The following is a 25,984-nucleotide window of genomic DNA, read 5'->3' as shown; positions in this document are numbered from 1 at the left end:
ATCCCCTGTCCCCCTGGGATCCCCAGCTCTCCTGAGCTCTTTCTGTCTCTGCATAAAGTTCTCCTGCCCAGAGCGCATACAGTGCTCAGGTAGGAGGCCAGGGCAGGAGTCCTGCCTCCAGCCAACTGAGGGTAGCAGCTCTAGGTTTTGGTCCTCACCCCTCAGAGAGGAAATCCCTCAGGCCCCAGAAGCGGAAGGTGGAAACAGAGAAAGCTGTGGGTGCAGAAGCACCCTGAGGAACTCAGTATGCTCCGAGGGGTGGAGGCTGTCAGGCTGGGGCTGGCTGGCCCCTGGGGGTGCCCTGTGAGAACACTAGTATGCAGCAAAAGCACAGGTAGCCTTTGTCACTGCGGGAACATCTTTAACACAGGGAGCAGAGTCGTGGTGGAGGGGCTCCCCCTCTGCAGACCCTGGTCTCTGGGTCAGCTGTTGGGTGTGACACATTCACCTGGGTGGGGTCCACATGGAGTGACACACAAGCAGGCATGGGGGCGCCGACACCCCTGGGTTCCAGTCTGGGTCAAATCTCCAGGGCTTGTTGACTCTAAATAAGGTCGTGGCTGGAGGGAACTGGCTGCAGGAGGCCCTGGGGTGAGGTTGCACCCACAGGGTCCCTGGGAGGGCACACTGAAGGGAGTGATGGGGGGGAGGGTCCCGCAGGGGTGGGCCATCACTTGGGTCTGGATGAGAGTTAGACAACTTGAGACAACTGGGCTCAGGTCTCCAGGCCTGAGCTCTGAACTCCAGGGGGCTCCAGTCACTGCGAATTTCTGGGCCTTCGTGACCCCTGCTTTGCCCCAGGGGAGAATCTGGATCTCTGCCCTCCCCCATACCTCCAAGACGCAGGGCCTGCAGGGCCTCCTTGGTACATCCGGTCTCACTCAGTTTCTCCTTGCTGGAATGCACTCCACCCCTCAGTGCCTGCCTCAGGCCTCTGGAGGTGCCTGCTCACGCCCTGCTCTGCTCCTATGCACCCCAGACCTGCCCTCTCTGGACCTGCCCCCTCTGTACTTGCTCTGTTCTGGGTGGGTGCCAACTCCGTTCAATGCAGACCTAGCTTGCAGCTGCCCCGTCAGGTCACTCCCACTATGGCCTAGGTAACTAGAGAGGGCCAGCTTCTCTCCATACACACCCTGTTAGGAGCCTCTGGCTCTGCTTGGCTGGTGCTGGCCAGGCCGGTTTACTCCAGTGTGGGGCTGTCTGAGAATCTGAGAATTGGAGAATGACCTTGGCAAGGACAGATGGAGGGGGCTCTCCCTCTGGTCCTCAGAACCTCACCGCTTTCTGTGCCCCAGACATCTGGGCACACCTAGGAAGCCTACAAGGGTAAATAATCCAGCACCCATGGCCGTGCCAGGCACTCACCCTCCCCCAACTGTACATACACAGACATAAGACATCACCTGACCGCATACCCATGTTGTCCCCATGAGCACGCACACTCGTGCACACACACACACATTCACCCTCAGTCTGAATGTAAAAGCATGCACATACACTGTCACATTTCCTCACTCTGATCGTACACACATGCAAGCTGTCACGCACATATTTACACATATCCGCACCCGAGTGGGGGAGCACACACATCCTTCCCCTGCATTATACACACAGACACGTGTAAGGCACACATGACATGTGCCCACTGACGTGACACACACAGTGTTATGTATTTCTCCATCCTGAAAATGCACATACTTGGCCTTGCCACACATATTCCCTAAGAACACTTGATCATACATTTCCTCATGCTGAATGTTCTGGTACACATGTTCGTACTCCAAACACGCACATATTCACACAGGAGAGTGTATCACAAACACACACTTGGGCCCGTGGGGAGCTCTCTCTGAACTTGGGGTCTCAGAGCAGGATAAGGGTGATGACCGAGAGGTTCCTGCAAGGACACCCCTGCCCTCTCTGCTGGGGTAGCCTGGGCTGGGGACCCCATCCCTCCATCTGCAGAGGTCGCTCCTCATCCAGGCAGTCCACCACATCACTCTGCTGGACCAAGAGCCCCCTTGGTCTTCCTCAGTCTCGGTCCTCCCCTTTCCCTGGGCCTGAGAAGCAGAGCCTGGGGACCCAGCAGCCCACCCCAACCTCACCCTCTGGGGATTTGTACTCACTGACACGGGGGTGGGTGATGTAGTTTCGGGTGACCGCTTGCATGTGCTCTTGGGCTATGCCCAGGTCACAGCCACTGCTGGGGAGCCCCCCGGGCCTACTGTCTGCCTTCGTGGCCATGGCGAGGTGGCAGGCCGGACCCGAGTGCCTGAGTCTGCTGGTGAGTGCAACACTTCGGGCCCAGCTGGAGCCGGAGTGAGCTTACCAGACTGCCCCTGTGGCCACCCCTCCCCTCACCCCTCCTCTCCTGCAGGAGTTGACTGTAAACAGGGAAACCAGCCTCTGGCCCTGGAACTCATCCAGATCTGGGAGGTGCTGGTGTGAACTCAGCTCCTCCCCCTAGAACCTCAGGCGCTCTCACAGGTCCTTGCTCCATACCACATCTCATCCTGTTCTCCCCACCACATGCAGTTTCTGGCAGGCTGCCCTCTCTCCACATCTTTTCCTTTCGGCCCCCCCTCCCCCTGACCTGCCCTCACCCTGTACCCCTTGCCCTAACCATACCTACATACTTCTTCCCCTGCACAATTCAATCATCACCTTTTTTTTTGAACATCTATAGAGGATCATTCTTGTGCCAACTTCAGTGCCACCTCCTACAGGAAGCCTTCTTAGCACTCCTGATTCACCACATATGTGGTGTCTTTCCTTTGTCATGTCCTTTTGGAGAATTCTCTCTTGTCACTGCTGCTAGGCTCTGAGCCCCCAAAGAACTGAGTTTGTCTCCTGCATCAGACTTGGGTTTCTTTAACCCTTTCTCTCTCACAGTATCCAGAACTCCCAGGGAAGCAGGGCAGGTCTCTCTCCATCTGGGCAGAGGACTCTGTCTTACCTCTTTATATTTCACCTGTATGGTCTCATGGGGCAGGTCTGTCCTGACATTTTTCAGCCCAGAACAGAAAGTACAAATGGAGGAACCCTCTTTGTGTGAGTGGCTAAAGGAGTTGTGTGTGGCACAGGTCTGCTGGACAAGGCAAGGTAGACACTAGGGGCTGGCTGAACCCAAGATCTGCCCTGGTCACCCCATGTTTTATTCCAGACTCAGGATGTCCTGGCATTTCTAAGCACCTCCCCAAACTATACTGCCAATGCAGAGGGAAGGGAGGAACACAGTTGTCTGGGGATCCCTGTCTGGGTGACTAAGGACAGCCAATCTGAAACCAAACGTGTTTCCAAGAGCAGACTGGAACAGACTGTGCCCGTCTTTTTTGCCGAATGGAGTTGATGTCACCTCTGGCCTCTGATTTGAGGACCCATTTCTGGTCCCTGGGCCCTCTCTCACGATTTCCATTCTTTCAAAGAAGTCTCGTGGGTCAGGGGTGACTATGAAGGGGAGAGCTTTGTGGTAATAGGCAGTGCTACATCTTGATCGCAGTGGCGGTTCCACAGATCTTACACAGGGGCCAAAATGACAGGGAACTACACACACACACACACACTCACACACACACAGTGCCAATGTCAATTTCCTGGTTTTGATATTACACTTTGGTTATGGAAGATGTAACCATTGGGGGAAACTGGGTGGAGGGTACAAGGAATTCTCTAAAGTATCTTTGTAACCTCCCGTAAATCCACGGTCATTGCAAAACAAAAAGTTAAATACAAGTGTCTTACTTGAGGGAAAAAAACCACATTTTTTTTTAAAAAGTGCTTTGTGTTGTGGGGATTGTGATGAGCATGCCCTCTTAGGCATGTGGGATCTTGCCTGGATTTACCTCTTATATCCATTCTCTGGCTCTCTTCTAGATCCTGATCTCACCTTTCATTGTCTACCCTCCTTTTTTTTTTTTAATGTTTATTTATTTCTGAGACAGAGAGAGACAGAGCATGAGTGGGGGAGGGACAGAGAGAGAGGGAGACACAGAATCAGAAGCAGGCTCCAGGCTCTGAGCCATCAGCACAGAGCCTGACTCGGGGCTCGAACTCACAAACCGTGAGATCATGACCTGAGCTGAAGCCGGTCGCTCAACCGACTGAGCCACCCAGGCGCCCCCCCCCTTTTTTTTTTAATTTACTTAGAGAGAGAGAGAGAGAGAATGCAAGCAAGCCCAGGGAGGGGCAGAGAGAAGGGGAGAGAGAGAATCCCAGGCAGGTTCCATGCTGTTGGGGTAGGGGGAGGGTACCCAGTGTGGGGCTGGACCTCTTGAACCATGAGATCATGACCTGAGCCCAAACCAAGAGTTGCTTAACAGCCTGGCCTAACCAACTGAGCCACCCAGGCACCTGTCATTTTCTACCCTCTTGAAGAATTTGACATTTCTACCTTTCAAATATTTTTATGTTTCGAAGAGGAGCTTGCAAAGAGCAATGCTTAACCAGCAGAAGCGTCCATGTGGCTATCATGGGCTTTGCAATGCCCAGGCAGAAGCTCTAATTGGGAGTAGGAGCGTGGTACCCCATCCCCCGTAACTGTGAACATGGCTCCAGTTTTTGCTCCCTCCCATTAGAGGTCTTCTGGCTCAGCCCATTTTCCTTCTGGGATCGAGGGGCAGTGGTGGTGCTGTGGAGACTCTGTTTCCCTTCTTGTCATTGTTTTCCTTTTATTTCAGTGAGAGGCACACACACGCACACTGCACTCGCACACACAAGCTGCGGGACCAAGGCCTTCTGGGCAACAGTCTCTGAGTTGAAAGGCAGGTGGGGCCAGATGTGAGGCTGCCCGCCTCTCTGGGAGCCTGCTCAGGGCAGTCCATGGGGCAGGGGAGGCAGGGGTGGTGCCGTGCTTGGGGACTCGGTGTGGCAGGGAGGTGGAGGCTTAAATGTTGGCTTTCTTGTCACCGCCGCTGCCGCTGGGGCTGCCCACTCTCCGTTCTAGCCTGCTGTAGGGTGCGAAGGCCGAGGAGCCCAGTTCATAGCAGGCAGACAGGTCTAGGAGTGGGGCAGTGGAAAAGCAGAGGGCCGGTGGAGGGGGTGGCAGGGGCGGGGACGCCGACGCTGAGGTCAGTGGGTTGAGGCACGGGGAGGAGTTCCTGGGGTCACCCAGTGAGGTGCCCCTGTGGCCGGCAGGCAGGCCCAGTGGGCCAGGGGTCAGTGCCAGGAGGCCGGGGGCCCTAGGCACAGACAGCAGCCGGCCCTGCTCCAGCAGCCGCAGGATGTTGGATGTGGCAAAGGCCTCGGAGGCCGAGGAGGACGCCCGCTTCTCCAGGTCTCTGCTCTGGTCTTTCTTCTGCTTGGTGCGGCGGTTCTGGAACCAGACCTTCACCTTGGGTGGAGGACAGGGAGGGGTGTCGGGAAGGGAGAGGGGACAAGCAAAGCAAAGTGGGGTCAGGTGGGAGGAGAAAAGAAGAGGAAGGGCGTGGAGGGCAAGGGGACAGAGAGTGGGGGGAGTAAGGGTGGAGTGAAAGGGGGAAGAAGAGTATTCAGAGTGTCATTAAGGTCTCTCCACACCAGCCTGCTCTGGGTGAACCAGTAAGGGACCCTCGCCCTCTAGTGCCTGCTGCCTGCTGGGTGCTGCTCTAGACCCGGGGAATCAGCAGTGACGAGAGTGGAGGGAATCCTTGATGTGGAGGGGACGGCACAGACAGGGAGGCGGATGGTGCACAGGAAATGAAAACAAACAGCCGTGACTGTCAGGTGGCTCTGAGTGCTTTGAACAGCATCTCTCAAATTATTTGTGCCGAGGAACCACTTTTTAAAGTTTTCCAGTCTGTTGTGGACCAATGTTTTTGTCAAATACAATGAAAATGGATTACACTTACTTCCATCTCTGCACTTAACCTGTCCTAGACAGATAAGAGTTTGCTGGGGACAGAACGGGGTGCACAGCAGCCCAAGAACCACCCTTTGAGAGGCACTGGTTTGGAAAAAGGCTGCAGGATAAAGAGGGGAGTGGCCGGGGAGGGGACTAGCTTATTAATGCGTGGTAAACATAGCCTCTCTGAAGAGGTGACATTTGAAGGAAATAGCAGTAAGGGAAGGCCAAGGGACAGGCAGCCAAATATGGTTGAAGGAAGCGTTTGGAAAGGAGAAAACCCTCTGTTTGTCACTCCCGGAACTCAATTGCTCCTCCCACCAGATCCTTGGGAAAGTGGCTCTGCGTGTGGTTGCATTCCCTCCCCTGCTGGGAAGCCCCCCTGGCTTCTCTGCCCCAGTGAGCAGCCACCCTTTTAGGACCTAGGCACCACCCCACGAACTCCCCAGCCTCAGTTTCTCATCTCAAAAATGGGGACAAAAATACCTGGGCTGTCGCAGGGATCAGATAAGGAAGTCCAGGTAGAGGGTCTCACGTGGTGCCTGGCCCACCCTGAATTGGAGTCATCATTTATTGCTCCCTTCTCTGTTCACAGCTCTGAACTAGTGGGAGAGGACAGGCCCAGAAGTCATGATTCCTGTCCTGGGGAAGCTGAGGGTCCAGTGGGATGGTGGCATTAACCCACTCCCAGCAACAAAGGGAGTGGCAGTAATAAGGAGTGTGACCAATAAGGAATGACAAAGCTTTTGCAAAGTGTCTTGTCCTTCTGCAGCTCCAGGGGTACAAGATAGGGTGGATGTGGCTGGCTCTGGGAGGAGGAGGCTCCTGGAGAGGAAGTGAGGCAGGGGCTGGGATTTGGCAGGCCTATGTCTTGGGCCCTTATGGGCTACATTGGGGCTTGTCAATCTGGGCTGCATTTTAAAATTATCTGGAGTCATGTTTTTCAAAATCCCAATGCCCATGCCACATGCCTACTCACTAAATCTCTAGGGGGAGGGGCCTATGTATCCTTTTTTTTTTTTTTTTTTAAGTTCTGTGTGTGATTCTAATCTGTGAACGGTGATGGAAGGTGCCAGAACTGCAAGGGTTGGGGAGAGGCACCCTGCCTGTCTACCTCCTACCATGAGTCCCATAGTCCCTAAAGGGCTGATTCATAAGGCTCACCAAACAAGGGACAAACTAAGTGAGAGACGGGCTCAGAGCCTCTGGGCTCATCGCTCCTCTCCTCCAGGAAGCTTTCAGTTCCACCACAGGGGTCACCCTCTCTCAGGGTTAAATCTGGGTACAGGTCCTTCAAGGCCCAGTTCATCTGCATGCTGGGTAGGCCGGGGTGCTATCCAGAAGCACACTTTCGGAGGCTTTGGCCTCCGCTTGTCTTCTTGGTGCCCTTCTGTGGTCTTCCTGTGGGCTGCATCTTGCCTCCTCCCTCTCCTGGTTCCTCTGGAACTCAGTATTGGGACTTGGCAGTTTGTCCTCAGCCTGGATCCTGGGAGCCTGGCCTTAAAAAAGTCCCTCATGCCAGCAGAATGAGGGGAGTCCTGGGGCCAGCCTCCCACCTTTCCTTCCTCTACTGCCACATCTTCTTTTCTTGTTTCCTGCTCTGACTGTGGTCATTCATACAACACATGAACAGCAAGCATCCAATAGGTGTAGGCATTGCCAGGTGCTGAAAAAACAGGAATACCTAAAACTCTATGGGTCTCAGACACCAGTAGTGGGGGAAATGGACAGGTCAGTAAGTGTTATAAGACAGTAAGTGTTTTGGTAGAAGTAGCAAACAAGATAGTGGCAAAGATCCTGAGGTCAAACCTGGAGTCAATTATGGTTCTCTCATTAATTAGTTGGAATGGCATGGGGCAAGTTCCTTAACCTTTCTGTACCTCAGTTTCCTTATCTGTAAAATGGGGATTATAATCATGCCTCCTCATAGGTTTGTTGTAATCACTCAATGAGCTATAATCATGGATTTAGCAAAGTGCCTGGAGACACTGAAGTCTTTTAAGCAATGTGGTTAATGTGGTCAATCTAGTTTGAGGTTATACAGAGGTTAATATAGAGGTTGTCAGGTCTTTCCTAGAAACTCTGACTGGAGCCTGGGGGCTGAGCATGGAATCTAAGCTGGAATCTGTATTTTAATGAGAACCCCAGGGGTCCTACATATAAGTGGTCTGCAGGCCATACTTTGAGAAACACTGCTTTAATTAAGCACCACATGTTTTCCTTGAAACAAAGCAGGGTGATAAAGTATAAAAACAAGGAGAACTAGACTAAGTGGGACTATCCTTGTTCTCAGATATGGAGAAGAGCACATGCCACTCTGGGGTGGGGGGTGGGAGTTATTCTGGTGTGTCCAAGAACTAGATCCCTCTGAGACCCCTTCCTTGCACTCTAGGGCCTCCCTGTAATGCACAGCCTGGGGGTCTGGGCAAGGCCAGGCCCAGAGATCAGTTGCATTCTGCCTGGGTCCCTGTCCGTATATCCGAAGGACACTTCAGCCTGCAGAACTTTGTAAGTGGTGGGAAGGGAAGGCTTCATGGTTCTGCGCACCAGGTCCAATAAGGGGGGTTCTCATTAAAAGTGCAGACAACTTGAGGCACCTGGGTGGCTCCGGTTAAGCATCTGACTCTTGATTTCGGCTCGGGTCATGGTCTCACTGTTTGTGAGTTCGAGCCCCGCATGGAGCTCTGCACTGACAGTGTGGGGCCTACTTGGGATTCTCTCTCTCTCTCATTCTCTCTCTCTCTCTCTCTCTCTCTCTCTCTCTCTCTCTGTATGCCCCTCCCCCACTCTCTCACTCTGTCTCTACCACCCCCTCTCTCTCAAAATAAAAATAAGCATTAAAAAAATAATAAAAATGTAGACAACTTAACTGGGCACATAGTGGTTAAGGAAGAGATCTGGAGTGAGAACGGGTCCTGAGTAAGTCCTCATTTTCTCTGTCTGGATTAGGACCCTCTTGATGTCCAGGAAGGGGGTAAAGATGCTGGTTGGCAGGAGGAAGAGAAGTGGACACAGAGAGGGAGGCAATCACTTGGAGAGCAGTTGGGGGCATATTCAGGAGAGCACTAGGGGGAGAGCTGCATGTGATGTTGTAGTCCTGGGATCCAACATGGTCTTCAGCTTTCGGTCGGTCCCTAGGAGGCCTGGCTACACCGTGGTCCCTGTTCTTGGACTTACACAAGATTGTGCCTCCTGTTCTATCCCTTAGGAGTCCCTCTATTATTTGAGCACACTTGAAGGAATCTCTTACCTTTCCCACAAAAGAGGCCTGACCAAGACTCCTAGGTAAAATCAGAGAAACACCAGCCCCCGGAGAAATATCTGACATACCTTCCTGACATCTCCACTTGGATCTCAAACTGAACTGATGCAAAACAAAACTCCAGATTCCTCTCCCACCTTCCTGCTCCTCCCCAGCTTTCTCAACCTGTTACATGGCATCACTGACCACTTCTCACCATTCACCAGTTCGAGCCCAAACCATTTCTCTTTCCCTTGCCCTGTGCACGTAAGTCATGATGAACGAGTCCTAACAGTTCTATCTCCAAGTTAGATGACATCTCAGATCAGTTCACTTCTCTCCTCCACCATCACTCAGAGCTCAAGACAACACGGCAGTGGCCCCCACCTCATCCACTCATTCACCATTCTCCAGATGGTGACCAGAGTGAGCTCTGTAAAATGCTGGTCCTCTCATGGCACTCTCTCTTCAACACCTCATCATGGCCTCCAAACACTATATGCTCTGCCGCCTACCTTCCCTATTACGCTTCGACTCCAGCCACGCTGGCCTTCAGACACTTCCAGAATATTCTATGCTAGTTCCCACCTCCAGGTCTTCACAGTTGTTACCCTGTGTCTTGACTCCTCTTCTGGCGCTTGTCCTGGCTGTCCCTTCCCTGTCATTCACACCTCAGCCCACTGTCATTCATCTCCTTTCCTGATGACCCCAGTCAAAGATTCCCAGTCTCTATCATATCACATTTTATCTGCCTCATAGTACTCATCACTCTTTTGAATGCTATTTGTCAGGGCACCTGGGTGACTCAGTTGGTTAAGCGTCTGACTTTGTCTCAGGTCATGATCTCACAGCTTGTGAGTTCAAGCCCCTCGTCAGGCTCTGTGCTGACACTTCAGAGCCTGGAGCCTACTTCAGATTCTGTGTCTCCCTCTCTGTCTGCCCCTCCCCCACGCACACTCTGTCTCTCTCTCTCAAAAAAGAAGAATAAACATTAAAATAAATAAATGCTATTTGTCTTTCTCATGCAGAATGGAAGCTGCCTGAGGCTAGGTGCCTGATCTATTTTGTTCTCTGATATATCCCCAGTGCCTAGAACAGTATCTAGTATATAGTAGGTATGCAGTAATATTTTTGAACAAACGTATGGGTGAATATATGGAGAATTCCACAGAATTCTAGCTATATAACCAAGGGCAAGTTAATAAACCTTCTGAGTTTCCTGAAATGGGGATAATATTACCCATAAAGCCAGCTTTTAATAGATTAATCTGGTGAGCTAATGAATGTGCCTGCTTTATTTTTTTTTAATATTTTATTTTTAAGTAATCTCTGTGCCCAACATGGGGCTCGAACTCACAATCCCGAGATCATGAGTCACGTGTTCCACCCACTGAGCCAGCCAGGTGCCCCAAATGTTCCTGCTTTAAATTTTCAGCATGTTATTTAATTTCTTTGTGCCTCAGTTTCCCTTTCTTTAACACAGAAATAATAAAGGCCTATTCTGGTATTTTTAAAATATGTATTTAATTAATTTTGAGAAGGAGAGACAGAGTACAATTTCGGGAGGGGTATAGAGAGAAGGAGAGAGAGAGAGAGAGAGAGAGAGAGAGAGAGAGAGAATCCCAAGCAGGCTCCACTCTGTCAGTGCACAAAACCTGATGCAAGGCCCAATCCCATGAACTGTGAGATCATGACCTGAGCAGAAATCAAGAAAGAGGCTCAGCTGGCTGAGTCACCCAGGTGTCCCGCATTCTGTTATTTAAAAAGTGTACATATTCGGGGCACCTGGGTGACTCAGCTGGTTAAGTGTCCCACTCTTGATCTTAGCTCAGGTCTTGAACTCAGCTCAGGTCTTGATCTCAGGGTGATGAATTCAAACTGTGTGTTGGGATCTGTATTGGGTGTGAAGCCTACTTAAAAAAAAATTAAAACATGTACATATTTGACTTCTGTTCCTCATTCTTGATACAGAGCCCCTAAAGCCCTTGGAATTTCCTGAGTGACAGGAGTGCCCTTTGTCATTCATAATAAGCCCCTTTAAAGTACACCTGAGTTTATGCTAACAAGGTGACTCAGGGTGGACCTTATATAGTTCAGGATGTGCACTGGTTCCAAAAAGACCACTTCTGTGATTAGAGGTTTGGAACCCCCACCCTGGCTCCCCAGGGAGGTGAGAGGGGCTGGGTTATAAATAATCACGAACAGTGAGATTCAGAGAGCTTCTGGGTTGAACACAAGGAAGTTCTGGGGGGTGGCACATCCATAAAATGTATAGAAGCTCCTTGAATACCTGCACCCCAACATCTTGCTGTATGCATCTCTCCAATTAGCTATTTCTCTCCCTCCCCCCCCAAAAAATTTGGCTATTTCTAAGTTGTATCCTTTTTTTTTTAAGTTTATTCCTTTATTTTGAGAGAGCAGGGGGAGGGGCAGAGGGAGAGGGAGAGAGAGAGAATCCCAAGCAGGCTCCACACCACCAGCTAAGAGCTTCGTGCAGGGCTCAGATTCACAAACTGCAAAATCATGACCCAAGTCAAAAGCGAGAGTTGGATGCTTAACCAACTGAGCCACCCAGGTGCCCCCCTGAGTTGTATCCTTTACAATAAACGAGTAAAAGAAAGTAAAGTGTTTTCCTGAGTTCTGTGAGTCATTCCAACAAATTGACAAGCCCGAGGAGGAAGATGAGGGAACCCCCAATGTTTTAGCTGGCCAGTCGGAAGTACAGGTGGCCCAGGGACATGCAACTGGCATCTGATGTGGGACTGTCCTATGAGACTGAGCTGTAACCTATAGTGTCTGTGCTAACTCCAGGAGCCAGTGTCAGAATTGAATTGAATAGTTTGAGTACCGGTTGGTGATTGAGAAAGGGGGACTTGGTTGCTGTTGGTGTTAGAAAACACCACACAGGGGCGGCTGGGTGGCTCAGTCGGTTGGGCGGCCGACTTCGGCTCAGGTCATGATCTCGCAGTCCGTGAGTTCGAGCCCCGCGTCGGGCTCTGTGCTGACGGCTCAGAGCCTGGAGCCTGTTTCAGGTTCTGTGTCTCCCTCTCTCTGACCCTCCCCCATTCATGCTCTGTCTCTCTCTGTCTCAAAAAATAAATAAATAAATGTTAAGAAAAAAAATTTAAAGAACACTAAAGACTGAAAGGTGTTCTTCTTTAAAAAAAAAAAAAAAGAAAAAAGAAAAAAAGAAAACACCACACATTTGGTGTCAGAAGGGCTGTCTGGAGAAAACCTCACTCCCATCCCATAAGATTGTGGTGAGAGGAATAAATGAGTTAGGACACGTCAAGCCCTTGGAGCAGGGGGAAGGTCTCAACAGAAGTTTCCTGTACCATATGTTACCTGTAAGACCCCGGGGACGGGGGAAAAAGAAAGGGGAGTGGTAAGCAAGTCAGTAAGTTGAGGATTCACTGAGGGCTCACTGTTTGCTCAGCTGTGTTCTGAGCTCCCCATGGAGGCCTGAAGAGGAGATGTGGCTTTCAGACACATTCTTGTTCTTGGGAAGTGTGTGCTAGTTGGTGCCCACCACGTACACACACACACACACACACACACACACACACACACACACTTTACCAAGACATGTGGAAGGGTCTCTTGGGATGAAGGCAAGAAGTCTTCCTGGAAGAGGAGGGGCTTGGCCCTGACCACCAAGGGCAGATAAATGTCGGGCGTATAGGGGGCAGGGCAGGGGAAAGATGAGGACAGGGAAGGAGCTGCTGGCCTGGGCATCTGAGGTGCCTTTGGAGAGCAAAGTTTCAGGGTAGAGTGTGCTGGCAAAACTAGGCTAGGCAGAGGGCAGATAGGACGAGAGGGGCAGGTATTGAGGGGTGACTCTATGCCTGATGTCCCCCCAGGAGCTCTGGCCGGGCCCAGCCACCGCAGCCCTCTCTCTGGCAGAGCCTGGCTTTCCAGCCTCCTGACTGAGTGTCGCTGGAGGGAGGGCCCCCGCTGCCCCAGGCCATCTGCTGTGTTGTTTGGGGCTCTGCCGGACAACAGGTCCAGGTGGAGACGGCCTGGGCCTGCAGGACAGCAGCCGGTCCTGACTGAATTGCAGTGGGGGTGCCAAGGGAAGCACGGCAGCAGGCACAGCAGGGACCCCTGCATATCCCACCACAGCCTTCTCCAGGAAGCGCACCCTTCCAGACTGTCTGCCTGCTCACTCTCTCCTTCCTCGCCTCTACCCTGTGTAAGTCCTGTTTTGGTCATGTCTGTAATACATCTATCCATGAGCTCCCTCATATATGAGGCTAAACTACCAGAGCTGTTGCTTGACTAAGGGTCTCGAGTCATTCTTTATAAGCCCCAGGATGGTTGCCAGTTTACGGGTGGCATAAAGATGCCAGACTGCTTGTCCAATCCTAGCTCTGGAGCGTATTCTTTGTATGACCTTGGGCATAACCTCTCCTCCTCTGTAAAATGGGATAATACAGGCAGCTACATCATCGGGTTGTTGGGAGGCATTGGTGAGTTACCGCAGGCAGAGCACTTAGAGCCCTGCCTCCGCACCGTGAGTACTAGGTATTATTAGTATTGTTATCATTATGTGTCTCTGTTACCAGCTTGAAATGCCTCCATTCGCGCAGAGGGGGTGCTCACTTTACAAAAGCTTTTCCTTTGGGTTAGGCTTATTATTGTTAAAATGCGAAGGCGTTCCTGAGTAAAGGGGGTGTTCAGACTCCTTCTCTCCAGCAAGAGCTTCTGAGAGGCACAGTGGGATGCAGGGCATGTACGGAGGATGGGGAGAAGCCCAGGAGGGGGAAATGAGAAGTCCCCTATCCAATTTTGGATCATTTCTTCTCTTCCCTGGAACCTTTGCTCCCAGCAAGCCAACCCCTCACCGTCCTTTCCTGCAGGGTCCCTCACGCACCAACAGCCCCGAGTAACTCCCTGCATCCTGGATGCCCCTCCTTCCTATTTCTCTGGCCTTTTCCCATGTTCCATCCAAAGTGCCTGACGTATCTGGAAGGCCCCCTGTTGGCATATGCCAGCTCTCTCTTGTCAGCGCTATATTCATTGCTCTGGTTTGCCTATAACTCCAAGCCTTTCCCTAATGTGTGTCTGAACTCCTCAAAAGCTGGGTCTCCCTGCAGCAGCCCATAGGCCTCACACCCCACGAAGTTCCCAGGCTGTAGGGCAGGGGTGGAGTGGCCTGGCCCTGCACTCTTACCTGGGTCTCGGAGAGGTTCAGCTGGCGGGCCAGCTCGGTGCGCTCTCGGCCCACCACATACTGGCAGCGCTGGAACTCCATTTCCAGGCGGTACAGCTGCTCAGCCGTGAAGGATGTGCGGGTCCGCTTGGGCCGGTCCAGGTCCAAACCCTTAGGCAGGACAATCTCCCGGATGGTCCCTTTGGCATCTGCAGGGGCCATGACAAGAGGCAGGTTAGTTCACTAATTAAGGATATAGGCCACCAACAGTCATATTAACAGGAGGCAGTGTGATCTAACAGGGAGCTCGTTGAGCCGGGGCCCGGCTCTGTGACCTCTGACAAGTTGCTTACCCTCTCTGGACCTAGCTTCTTTAATCATCCAACGCAGTATATCGTGTCTATTGGGTATATGTGTGTGAATGGGCCTTGTTACAAATTTCAAGTCTACCACCGTAGCGTGGGCAGAAAGAATTCACTCTGACCCAGCCAGGATTCTGTTTCCTCAGTAGAATAAAAGAATAAATGGAAACAGATATACTAAGTCCTCAAGTCTAGAGGAAAGGACGGGCTAGAATTGGGTATGACCAGGCAGGTAAGGCTTACTGGAGGAGATGTCCTGAGCCAGGTCCTGTGCTGGGTGTGTATGCATGCATGAGCACCTGAGTCCCCAGACCCTCCTGGGTTCCATGAAGAGGCTAGCTGGTAAGGGGCGGAGGGCAGCCTGGGAAGCTGGGGTCCCCAGGAAGGAGTCCAAGGACCATTGCCACTACATCAAGCTGCTGGGGTGCCTTCTACAGAGGAGATTTCTGCCACTCCCCACGTACGTCGTCCTGAACAATAGGCCACCCCCCTGGATCCTAAAGCAATGCCATCCATGCACAGGGTCTCCAAAATTTTGGAGGCTACTTAAGACACATTGAAAACCATGCAGCCTACGTTCACCAGATACTTCCACTTAAAGAACTGAGAAATGGCAACAAAGTGTTCAGCAAAAGTAAAATATGATTTGGGGGAGGGTGGGCCGTATATATACATCAGCTTTAGCAATAGGGGCAGAGATGATAACATGTTTGAACCACACACTCGGATAGCTGGAAATCTAGTTATTAGTTATTTATGTCAAAAATTGGCACGTGGAAATATGCAGTCTCGTATTCCGTAGGACTTAGCAAACCATTCCCAGCACATGACACTGCTGACAATGAAGCTGAACTAACAGTAGTTTACCATTAGGGAGAAAGATGAGTGTCGGCAGAAAACCTACCAGCTCAAGGCAGCCCTGATCAACCAACGCAGGCACTGCTGATCAAGCACAGGTGACAGAGCAACCCTCCACAGTTGGGGGAGTTTTAACCCTCCCCCGGGGGTCACACATTCTGCCGTGTGGCCAGAAGTGAGTGGCCTGGCTGCTCGTGTTTCAGTCAGAACGAAAGCTGACACCTGGGCCGTGTTTGCTTGAGGCCAGGCATGGTTTTGAGGACTTGAAACTTCCCAATGTTCTCAGTGAAGTTGGAACTATTATTAGTCCCATTTTACAGATAGGGAAATGGAGGAACACATTTTAAATAACCTCCCCGAGGTCACACTGACAGTGTTCCATAAGGTCTAGAAACAACCTTATTTACCTTTACGAATACCCTCTTTTAGCAATGTTTAATGATTCAATGGATAGGTTATAATGAAGAGACCTTTGGTCATGGGTAAAAAAATGGAATCTTCTGGATGGGTTCATCAAGTGCCCTGGAAGACATAGGAAAGGACCTGCATTTGGAATGTTGCTGTCTGCCAGGAGGCTCCTGTGAGCCTCACCACTATAGATTCTACTTTTAGAATCCCTGCTTTAGAGAATGAGTCTAACATCTCTCCCTCCAAATCCTCCACCATATGATTTATGAGAGTGGTTCTTCCTGGCTCCTGCCCCGGCCAGCTAACATTTACTCCTCCACGGTATGTGTTAGTTCCTCCTGCCTTGCAAGTCCTGCCCCTGATCTCAGAGGTTCTCAAGAACCTTTGTGCTCAGTCAACCCTGGGAAAAGATGTGTCTGGGTCAGGGGATGCGGTCACTCTCAGAGGTGGCCCTCCCCCCCACACTGGGCAGAGCACATCAGATGGACATGGGCCCAGCTCTTGGAGTGGAGGTGGAAACCCCACAGGCCTTTTGGGACAACTCAAGCTTTCCCTCTCTGGTACTTTCTACATTCTGAAAAGGTGGGGTAATATTTGCGGCCCCATCAACTGGGTCCCCTTTGCTCACATCCTATTATTTCCAACTGTGGGACCAGTCTCAGAACTTCCCTCACAAAACCCAAATGACTCCATATCCAAAGGCACTGATTTTATTAGAAGTGTTTTGGGGGGGTGTGGACTGGAGGAGGGGTGGTGGGTGTTGTATGTGGTGCTGGAAGCTTTACATCCTCTTCCCAGAGAGCCTCCTGGAGCCCACCTAGAGCTCTAAGCCTGTGTTCCAGACCACTGAGGTCAAATCATAGATGTCCCTCGCCCTTTCTTCTTTGTGGAAGAGCTAACACAAGCATTCCTGCCTCAGGGAACAGCCAAGGTTAGCTCTTCCTCTCAGGGTCGAGGAAGGCAGGTATCATATAAGAAAGGCAACTTGCCCGCCAGATATCAAAACGTGCCATAAAAATGAGCATATGAAAAGATATTCAACATCACCAGCCATTAGGGAAAGGCGAATTAAAACCACAAGAGACACATATTAGGATAGCTAAAAGAGGGGCGCCTGGGTGGCTCAGTCGGTTAAGCGTCCGACTTCAGCCCAGGTCACGATCTCACAGTCCGTGAGTTCGAGCCCCGCGTCGGGCTCTGGGCTGATGGCTCAGAGCCTGGAGCCTGCTTCTGATTCTGTGTCTCCCTCTCTCTCTCTTCCCCTCCCCTGTTCATGCTCTGTCTCAAAAATAAATAAATGTTAAAAAAAATTAAAAAAAAAAAAGGATAGCTAAAAGAAATAATACTGAGAGTGTCAAAGGCTGGTGAGGATACAGAGAAAGTAGAACTTTCTACACTGCTGGTGGGAATGTAAATGGTGCAGTCACTCTGGAAAATGACCTGGTAGTTTCTCAAAGAGTTAAACATACACTTACCATAAAACCCAGTGACCACACTCGTGGGCATTTATCCAAGAGAAACAAAATCTTAGGTTCACATCAAAACCTATACATGAATGCTCATAGCTGCTTTATTTATTTATAATCGTCCCTAAATGGAAACAAGCCAAATGTTCAATAGGTGAATGGTTAAGCAAACTGGGGTACAGTTATACTATGGGCTATGACTCAGCAATAAAAAGGAATGACTATTGACAGACGTGACAATTTGGGTGAATCTCCAGGGAATTCTACTGAGTGGAGAAAACCAAAGTCAGTTCTCAAGATTATGTACTTCATGGGTCCATTTATAGAACACTATCACAATGACGAAGTTACAGAGGAAGAGAGCAGATCCATGGTTGCCAGAGGTTAGGTAAGGGAGGGTGTGACTGTCAAAGGGTAGCCTGAGGAAGTTCCTTGATGGTGACAGAACAGTCCTGTATTTTGATCGTGGTAGTAGTCATATAGGTCTATAAATGTGGCTTCATATAAAATTTCATAGAACTATATATGAAGACAAAAAATTAGTGCATGGAAAAATGGGTGAAATTCGAGGAAGGTCTGTAGTCTAGTCAATTATATTGTACCAATGTCAATTTCCTGATTTTGACAATGTTTTATAAATACGTAAGTTGCCACCTTCGAGAGAAGGTGATGGGTACACAGGACCTCTCTGCCAAACCTCTCTGTACTATTTTTACAACTTCTTGTGAGTCTAAAATGATTTCAAAATAAGACATCAACAACAGAACATACCATGAAGCTACAATGAGGTTTTGTCACAGAGGTGGACAAATCCATTGGTGGAAAAAGTAACAACAGCATTTCCCTAAAGTGCCTCTGCATTCCACTTGTGGTCTGTAAGATGATTTTAAATGCTACATAAACATTTGTTACTTCAAAAGTTATGCACTTATTTTAATGTTTACTAGAAAAAAATTTAAACCTATGATTTTATGTGCTTAGGATGATGCAGACGTAGGTATTTAATTTTAAAATGTATTACGCTTGGGGTGCCTGGGTGGCTCAGTCGATTAGGCGTCCAACTTTGGCTCAGGTTGTGATCTCGCGGTTTGTGAGTTTGACCCCTGTGTCAGGCTCTGTGCTGACAGCTCAGAGCCTGGAGCCTACTTCAGATTCTGTGTCTTCCTCTGTCTCTCTCTGCCCCTCTCCTGTGTGAACTATGTCTCTCTCTCCCTCTCTCTCTCTCTCTCAAGAATAGATAAACATTAAAAATGTTCTTAAATGTATTATGCTAAAATATTAAGTAAATAAATGGAACATAACAGAAATGGTGAATATTCAAGTGATTGAAATGTGGGAAACAATGGAATCAAGAGTGCACAATTAGACCCGCTATATGTATTGATAGGATTTATGATAACAGGAACATTCTAAATGGAGAAAGATCAGCATAGTCAATAAATGGAGTTACGTAGATTGGTAACCATACATTACCTATTTGTAATAAAATTAAGTTAAATTCCTGTCTTTCATCATAAATGACAAGTTTCAAATGGATTAGAGGGAAAATCATAGGCCATAAAATGATAAAAGCACTAAAAGAAAATACAGGATGAGGGGCACCTGGGTGGCTCAATCAGTTAAGCATCTGACTTTGGCTCAGGTCATGAACTCAGAGTTCATGAGTTCAAGCCCCGCATTGGGCTCTGTGCTGACAGCTCAGAGCCTGGAGCCTGCTTCGGATTCTGTGTCTCCCCCTCTCTCTGCCCCTCCCCTGCTCATGCTCTGTCTCTCTCTGTCTCAAAAATAAATAAAAACTTTAAAAAATTAAAAAAAAAGAAAACATAGGATGATATTTTTATAATCATAAGCTTGGGAAGAACAAGATATAAAACTGGAGCCATAAAGACAAAGGATATATGGAGACATATAGACAAAAGATAGAACCAACTATATTAAAGCTAAACCCTTTTGTATGACAAAAGTACCAAAGCCAAAGTAAAGTGAAACAAACTTGAAGGAAAAACTTTAAAAAGATAAAGAAATGACAAATAATGCAACTATAAATAAATGATTTTTTAAAAGGGAAAGAGTCCAGGAGGAAAAATGGTCAAATAATTTATGTGGGCCATTCCCAGAAAAAGATGCCAAATGACATGAAAAATGAGTACAGCTTCACAGAAATCAGGATGATGTAAACTCACACAACAATGGAAAATCATTTCTTTCCTGTAGGATTGGAAAGACATTAATAAATGATTAATAGGGGCGCCTGGGTGGCGCAGTCGGTTAAGCGTCCGACTTCAGCCAGGTCACGATCTCGCGGTCCGTGAGTTCGAGCCCCGCGTCGGGCTCTGGGCTGATGGCTCAGAGCCTGGAGCCTGTTTCTGGTTCTGTGTCTCCCTCTCTCTCTGCCCCTCCCCTGTTCATGCTCTGTCTCTCTCTGTCCCAAAAATAAATAAAAAACGTTGAAAAAAAAATTAAAAAAAAAAAATGATTAATAGATCAATGGTGAGCTGTAGGGGATTCCACACTCCCATTCAATGTTGGTAGGGCCGTAAATTTTCACCACCTTTTAAGGTTGCATTTGTCAACCTTAAACGCATGTAACTTTTATCCTAACAATTTTATTCTAGTAAGTATTTATCCAGACGAAGCATGGGCTCATCTGCTCCAAGGTATATTCAAAGATGTTTGCTGCAGCAGTGTTCAAGATGCTGAAAATCTGAAAGCAACCTCACGGTTCCCCACAAGGGAAACAGCTGAACAAATGACACTAATGCATATACTACAAAATACTGTGTAGCAATTTAAAAGAATGACAAAATATCGATACGAACTGACATGAAGAGAAAGAAAGTTATAGGATAAAATATGTAGTAATATCTCATTTATGTAAATGAACAACTAGGCATATTCAACCACGCAACATATATTTGATGAGCACTTACTATGCACCAAATACTTTTCCAGGGTCTGGGGGGTATAGAAATGAGCAAAATAAACAAGGTCCTTGCTTCCATAGACCTTCTGTTGCAGAGAGAGGAAGATAATAAATTTAAAAAATGAATATGTAATGTAATGACAAATGCTGGGAAGACAATAAAACAAGATAAGAGGATATTACTGATCCTCTCCAAATAACCGAAACCCAATAACCATTGTGTGTGTGTTTGCTATTTTAGTTATGACAGCCAGAGAAGGCTACTCATCAAAGTTAAGATAGTGAATAAATCATGAATGCTGTTCACCAGTGTTCCCAACTCCTTCCAGGCACAGGGTAGGGTTGCACTAATTTCCTGCCCTTTGAAATTAGATATGACCACATGACTTACTTCAGCCAAAATGAAAAGATGAAGTCACCTTCAGATGAACACTTTATTTTTTTTTTTTTTAATTTTTTTTTTCAACGTTTATTTATTTTTGGGACAGAGAGAGACAGAGCATGAACGGGCGAGGGGCAGAGAGAGAGGGAGACACAGAATCGGAAACAGGCTCCAGGCTCTGAGCCATCAGCCCAGAGCCCGACGCGGGGCTCGAACTCACGGACCTCGAGATCGTGACCTGGCTGAAGTCGGACGCTTAACCGACTGCGCCACCCAGGCGACCCCAGATGAACACTTTAAAAGCTGGTTCATAATTTGCCACACCCTCTTCCCCCTACTGTGATGGTCCTGGAATCAAGAGTCAGGATGAAGCATCATCAGCCTGAATTTCTGAGTATGAAGATGAGCCTATGCCCACTCGTGATAGACTTATCATGTGAGTGAGAAACACACCTGTGTTTTGTTAAAACTCTAAGATTTGGGGTTGTCTCTGCAGCAAAACCTAGCCCATCCTTACTGACACAACCCCCTTTCCTGAATTGTTCCTTTTCTGGGTGGAGTTTGGGGGAAGCACCAGGAAGGAGGGACAGATTTAATTCCAGGGCCTTTTTGTGGGTGGGGTGAAAATGCAGGAGTCTAAAGGGAATGACTCCTGAGTCTTGCTGCCTTTCTGGTCTCCTCAAGGAGGAGTGAGCCCTAGGGGGACAGGAAAGGGTGATTCTGTCCAACCAGCCTTTGCCTTGGGAGGGGGTGATCTCTGATAATGGCTAGCTAATGCCCCTGACCTCTAGGATGAACTATTACCCCTTTCTGGTACTCCTCCCAGTAACTTCCCACAAAACGCTAACTGATTTCATCTCCCAGCACCAGACCAATTCCTTTGCACAGCAAGCTGCTCATGTGCTTATTTTTACGTGTGACAAAGTCCTTCCTCCCTTGATCCACGATGTGATTATTATAAAAATTCCTTATGGAAAATTCATCCTCAAGTTGAATAGGAAAATTGAAGATGGAAGACCAGTTAAGGAAAGAATGTTAAAGAATGAGGAGAAAATACTTGCATTACCATACAGCAAAATATATTACAAATCTATGGCAATGAAAACGGTACGATGCTGGCATGAGAGTTTGGAAGTAAATTCATGCATATATGAGGACATTTCAGTTAGTGGGAGGAAAGATAGGATTATTAAAGACCTGGCTTTTGGACAATTAGCTCGTAATTTGAAATAATTCATCTCACACTGCACGTAAAAATAAACACAATATAGAAGAAAATTTTTAATATAAAAAATAAGCTCTAAAAATTAAAGAAATACATAAACAATTTTTAAAATATTTATTTATTTTGGAGAGAGAGAGAGAGAGTGAGCAGGGGAGGGGCAGAGAGGGAGGGAGACACAGAATCCGAAGCAGGCTCCAGGCTCCGAGCTGTCAGCACAGAGCCCACCGCAGGGCTTGAACTCTCGGACAACGAGATCATGACCTGAGCTGAAGTTGGACACTTAACTGACTGAGTCACCCAGGCGCACCACATAGACAAATTTTTAAAAAATAAATGATAGATTTGAGCACCTAGAAATAAAAGCTTCTGCAGGATGAGAGACAGTTAAAAGACAAAGGACAGATTAGGAGAAAATATTCATACTACATGCATAGCAGAGCCTTAATGTCTAAATACACAGCCTCTATAGACCAAGGAGTAAAGTCGAGCAACCCAGTGGGAAACTGAGCAAATTATATGAATGGGTTATTCAGAGAGGAAGAAACGTAAGTGTCTAATAACTATGAAAAGGTACTCAAGCTTAGAGAGAATCAGAGAAAATGAAAAGTTAGAACAGCAAATGACAGCTAGTTTTTTCTTTTTTCCAGATGCCGTATTTTACCTATCAGACTAGAGAAAATGTGCTGGCAAAGCTGGGGGAAATAAAGGTTCTCTCAAGCTCTGTTGTTGAGAATATTTTTAGAGGGCAATTTCACAATGCCTAGCTAAATTAAAAATGGCATAGTTTCTGTTGTCCTAGAAATTTTATAAAGGTTTTGACTCCAGAGAAATATTGATATACTTGATAAAGATAGATTTACTGTTTGTGGAATAGTTTGTAAGAGAAAAATAAAAGAAAAAGTTGAATGTTTATCAATGGAACAGTATTAGTGATGCCTTTGGTTTTTATGTAGACATTAACAAGAATGAGGTACCTCCCCATATACTGACTTGATGGATGTCCATTACATACTGCTATGTAAAAACGGCAAGTATATATAAACCTATTTTTCTAAAGAACGAGTAAAACAACACTGTGTGTGTGTGTGTGTGTGTGTGTGTGTGTGTGTGAACTTGTGCTTGTGTAGGATCAAGTCTGCAGGATGAACACCTCTCTTCTCTTCACTGTTTAGGAGTGAAAGCTGGTCAGGGAGGAAAGATTTCTTCTATCTTACCTTGTGTACATTTTTATTGTTTGGTTTGTCACAAGACTATGTAGCAAAATGCAGTTTTATCTTTGGTAGAAGACCTTTCTAACAGAGAACTACAATCCCCAAAAGGAATGACCATTAGATGTGATTACAATTTAAATTTGAGTTCAGTAAAAAAAAAAACAACAAAAAAACAACAAAAAAAACCTCACAACAAAGTTTAAAAAAAGAAAAAGAGGGCTGCCTGGGTGGCTCAGTTGATTGAACAACTGACTTCGACTCAGGCCATGGATTCATGGTTCATGAGTTCGAGCCCTCCATCGGGCTCTGTGCTGACAGCTTGGAGCCTGGAGCCTGCTTCGGATTCTGTCTGTCTGTCTGTCTCTCTCTCTCTGCTTCCCACTCTCACTCTGTCTGCTTCTCTCTCTCCAAAATAATAAATAAACATTAAAAAATATTAAACAAAAAATATTTAAAAAAGAAAAAGATTTGGGCATGTTTACAGCACATCTCACAAAAAAAGGGATTACTTCCTTAGTATAAAAGTAGCATTCACAACTATAAGAAAACAGTAAACCAATAGAGAAATAACCAAGCACATGAATAAAAAAATTCACAGAAGAGGAAATTAAGATGAAGAATAAGTACATGAATATATATGCTTAACCTTACTAGTGATTAAAAATGTCAATAAAAATGTTTTTCACTTGACAAGATCTCACTCTAAAAGATTCAGTATATCCTGGTTGGGAGGGTGAGGTGAAATGACACATTTATACACAATTGCTGGGAGTATAAATTTTGGGCATGGAATTCAGAAATATCTGTCATAACTTTAACATATGTGTAAAATAATGCCTATTACTTTAAACATTTCATTATGAGAAATTTCAAACATACACAAAATTAGAGAAAGTAGTAGAAAGAGCCCTGACACACCTATCCCCCAACTTCAACAATTATAAATTCATGAATAATCCTGTGTCTTCTCTATCCTCATAATTTTAAGCAAATCTCAGACATCATATCATTTCATCCAGAAATATTTTTATATGTGTCTCTGAAAAAAAAACTTCCTTTGCAAAATAACAATACTGTCTCAATCAAAGACATTATCATTACTTAATATAAAAAAGTCCCACTTGGTTACACATTTTTCAGATTGTCTCATAAATGAGACTTTAAAAAACCATCTGTCCAAATTAGGATCCAAAGATGTTCACTGAGACATTGCTTGTAATAGCGAAAAAGTAGAACCAACTTAAATACCCATCAATAGGAGACTGGTTAAATTAATGATATCTGCAGAATGGAATACCATGTAGCTGTTAAAAGAATGAGGCAGTTTTAGACAGCAAGCAAGGTTTCTACAAATGTTTATTAAATGGAAAAAAATTTGCAAAAAATTTCCCACTTTTGCAACATATTACAAAAAGAAAATATTTATCTTTTTCAATTACTAATGAGTGTTTGGTTGGTTCCATCTTGGGAGTGTACATGCTTTATGCAGGAAAAAATGAAGACCTTTCCGTTTATACATGATATGGCAAAACAAACATGGTTAGATTTATAATTAGAAAATTATTTTACACTTTAGAAAACAAAAGGCACCAGAAACAAATTAGAAGCAAATTATGAACTTTAAAAAACTGCAACACATATTGAAAGCAATGAGCTACTATCCTTAATGCTGAGTTTCTACAAATCAGTAAGGAAAGGAATATTTGAAAATTAAAAGTGGTCAAAGGAAATGAGTTGTTAGATAACACCAGAAGAAATACCCTGGCCGGCAAATATGAGAAGATAGTCAACTTCACTAATAATCAATGAAATAAAAATTAGAATGTCAATGAGGTACTACTTATCACCTATATGACTGGCAAAGGTAGAAAAGATATCTATGCCCAATATGGGCAGAGGAAAAAGATGGGGGTATAAACTGCAAACTTTCCCCGGCAAAGAGCAACTTGACAGTATCTTTCAAGATATAAAGCCTAAACTGTGATGGCAAGATTTGGGGCTACAAGCACTTTCAGGCATTGCTGCTGGGACTGGGGAGAGGGATGGGGGAGCAGAGGTGGGTAGATAAGGCACAGGTGGTGTATCATCTATGGAGGGAATTTGGCATTATCTTCTAAATTACAAACTAACATACTCTTCCACCTTTTAGGAACTTCTCTGACATATACCTACACACGTGGAAATGACCAAGGAACAAGTTTATTGCAGAATTGTATATAATAGCAACATATAAGAAAAAAGCTAACTGTTCCACCAATAGGACATGGGTTATCCAACATGCATTATGGCCCCACCCAGTCCATATAAATGGAATACTATACATCTGTGAAAAAAGGGACAAGACGTTCTTTACATCCCCAAATGTACTGGTAAGTGAAAATAGCAAGGTGCAGAAAAATATAGGGAGGTGTCATATGTGAGTAAAAAATAAATAAATAAAAGCAAGAAAACAACAGAGCAGCCCTGACTTGCATAAGCGTGAATGTCTTTTGGAAGGACAAACCAGAAAGTAAAAAATGGCTGCCTTAGAGCCAGGTGGGAACTGGAAGAGAGAGGGCAGGGATGGGAGGGATTTTTCACGGTGTACTTAACAACACAACGTTTTGATGTCGGAATCACAGGAGCTAATTACCATTTTCAAATTAAGCAAAACACGTTTTTAAAAACTGTAGTGTGTGTAAACCTTTTGAAGCAGCAGTTCCACTGCTAGGAATCTATTTCACGGAAATACTCAAGTGCGCAAAGACCTGTGCCTTGGAAGTTTATTCCACAGTGTTTATATTAGGGAAAACCAACTGGACCCTCCCTGCAGAGGTGGGGAGAATTCGGCTTTCCCCAACCAAAGGGATACTTTCGGTTCGGTCACGGTCACGGAACAGCGCGAAATGGTTGACCCGAAAAGATGACCCCTGCGGATTAAATGTTGTTTAAAGGTAAG

General features: G+C 46.8%; 2 protein-coding genes across 2 annotated transcripts in view; both read right to left on the bottom strand.

Annotated features, from left to right (window-relative positions):
* The window catches only part of ATP6V1B1 (ATPase H+ transporting V1 subunit B1), a 28,025-nt gene extending 25,723 nt beyond the window's left edge, over nt 1–2,302 (bottom strand). Inside the window, exon 1 of the mRNA XM_047854377.1 lies at nt 2,127–2,302. Coding sequence (XP_047710333.1) covers nt 2,127–2,244 — 118 coding nt within the window. The 5' untranslated portion in view covers nt 2,245–2,302. The remainder of the gene's footprint in view (nt 1–2,126) is intronic.
* A 2,424-nt stretch (nt 2,303–4,726) lies between these two features.
* The window catches only part of VAX2 (ventral anterior homeobox 2), a 28,523-nt gene continuing 7,265 nt past the window's right edge, over nt 4,727–25,984 (bottom strand). The window contains exons 2-3 of the mRNA XM_047851252.1: nt 14,233–14,420; nt 4,727–5,329 (exon numbers count right to left, since the gene is read on the bottom strand). Coding sequence (XP_047707208.1) covers nt 4,883–5,329; nt 14,233–14,420 — 635 coding nt within the window. The 3' untranslated portion in view covers nt 4,727–4,882. The remainder of the gene's footprint in view (nt 5,330–14,232; nt 14,421–25,984) is intronic.

The sequence above is a fragment of the Prionailurus viverrinus genome, chromosome A3 (genome assembly GCF_022837055.1).
Source record: "Prionailurus viverrinus isolate Anna chromosome A3, UM_Priviv_1.0, whole genome shotgun sequence".
Taxonomy (NCBI): Eukaryota; Metazoa; Chordata; class Mammalia; order Carnivora; family Felidae; genus Prionailurus; species Prionailurus viverrinus.
Note: the sequence above shows the minus strand (reverse complement) of the source record. Positions and strands in the feature narration are given on the sequence as shown.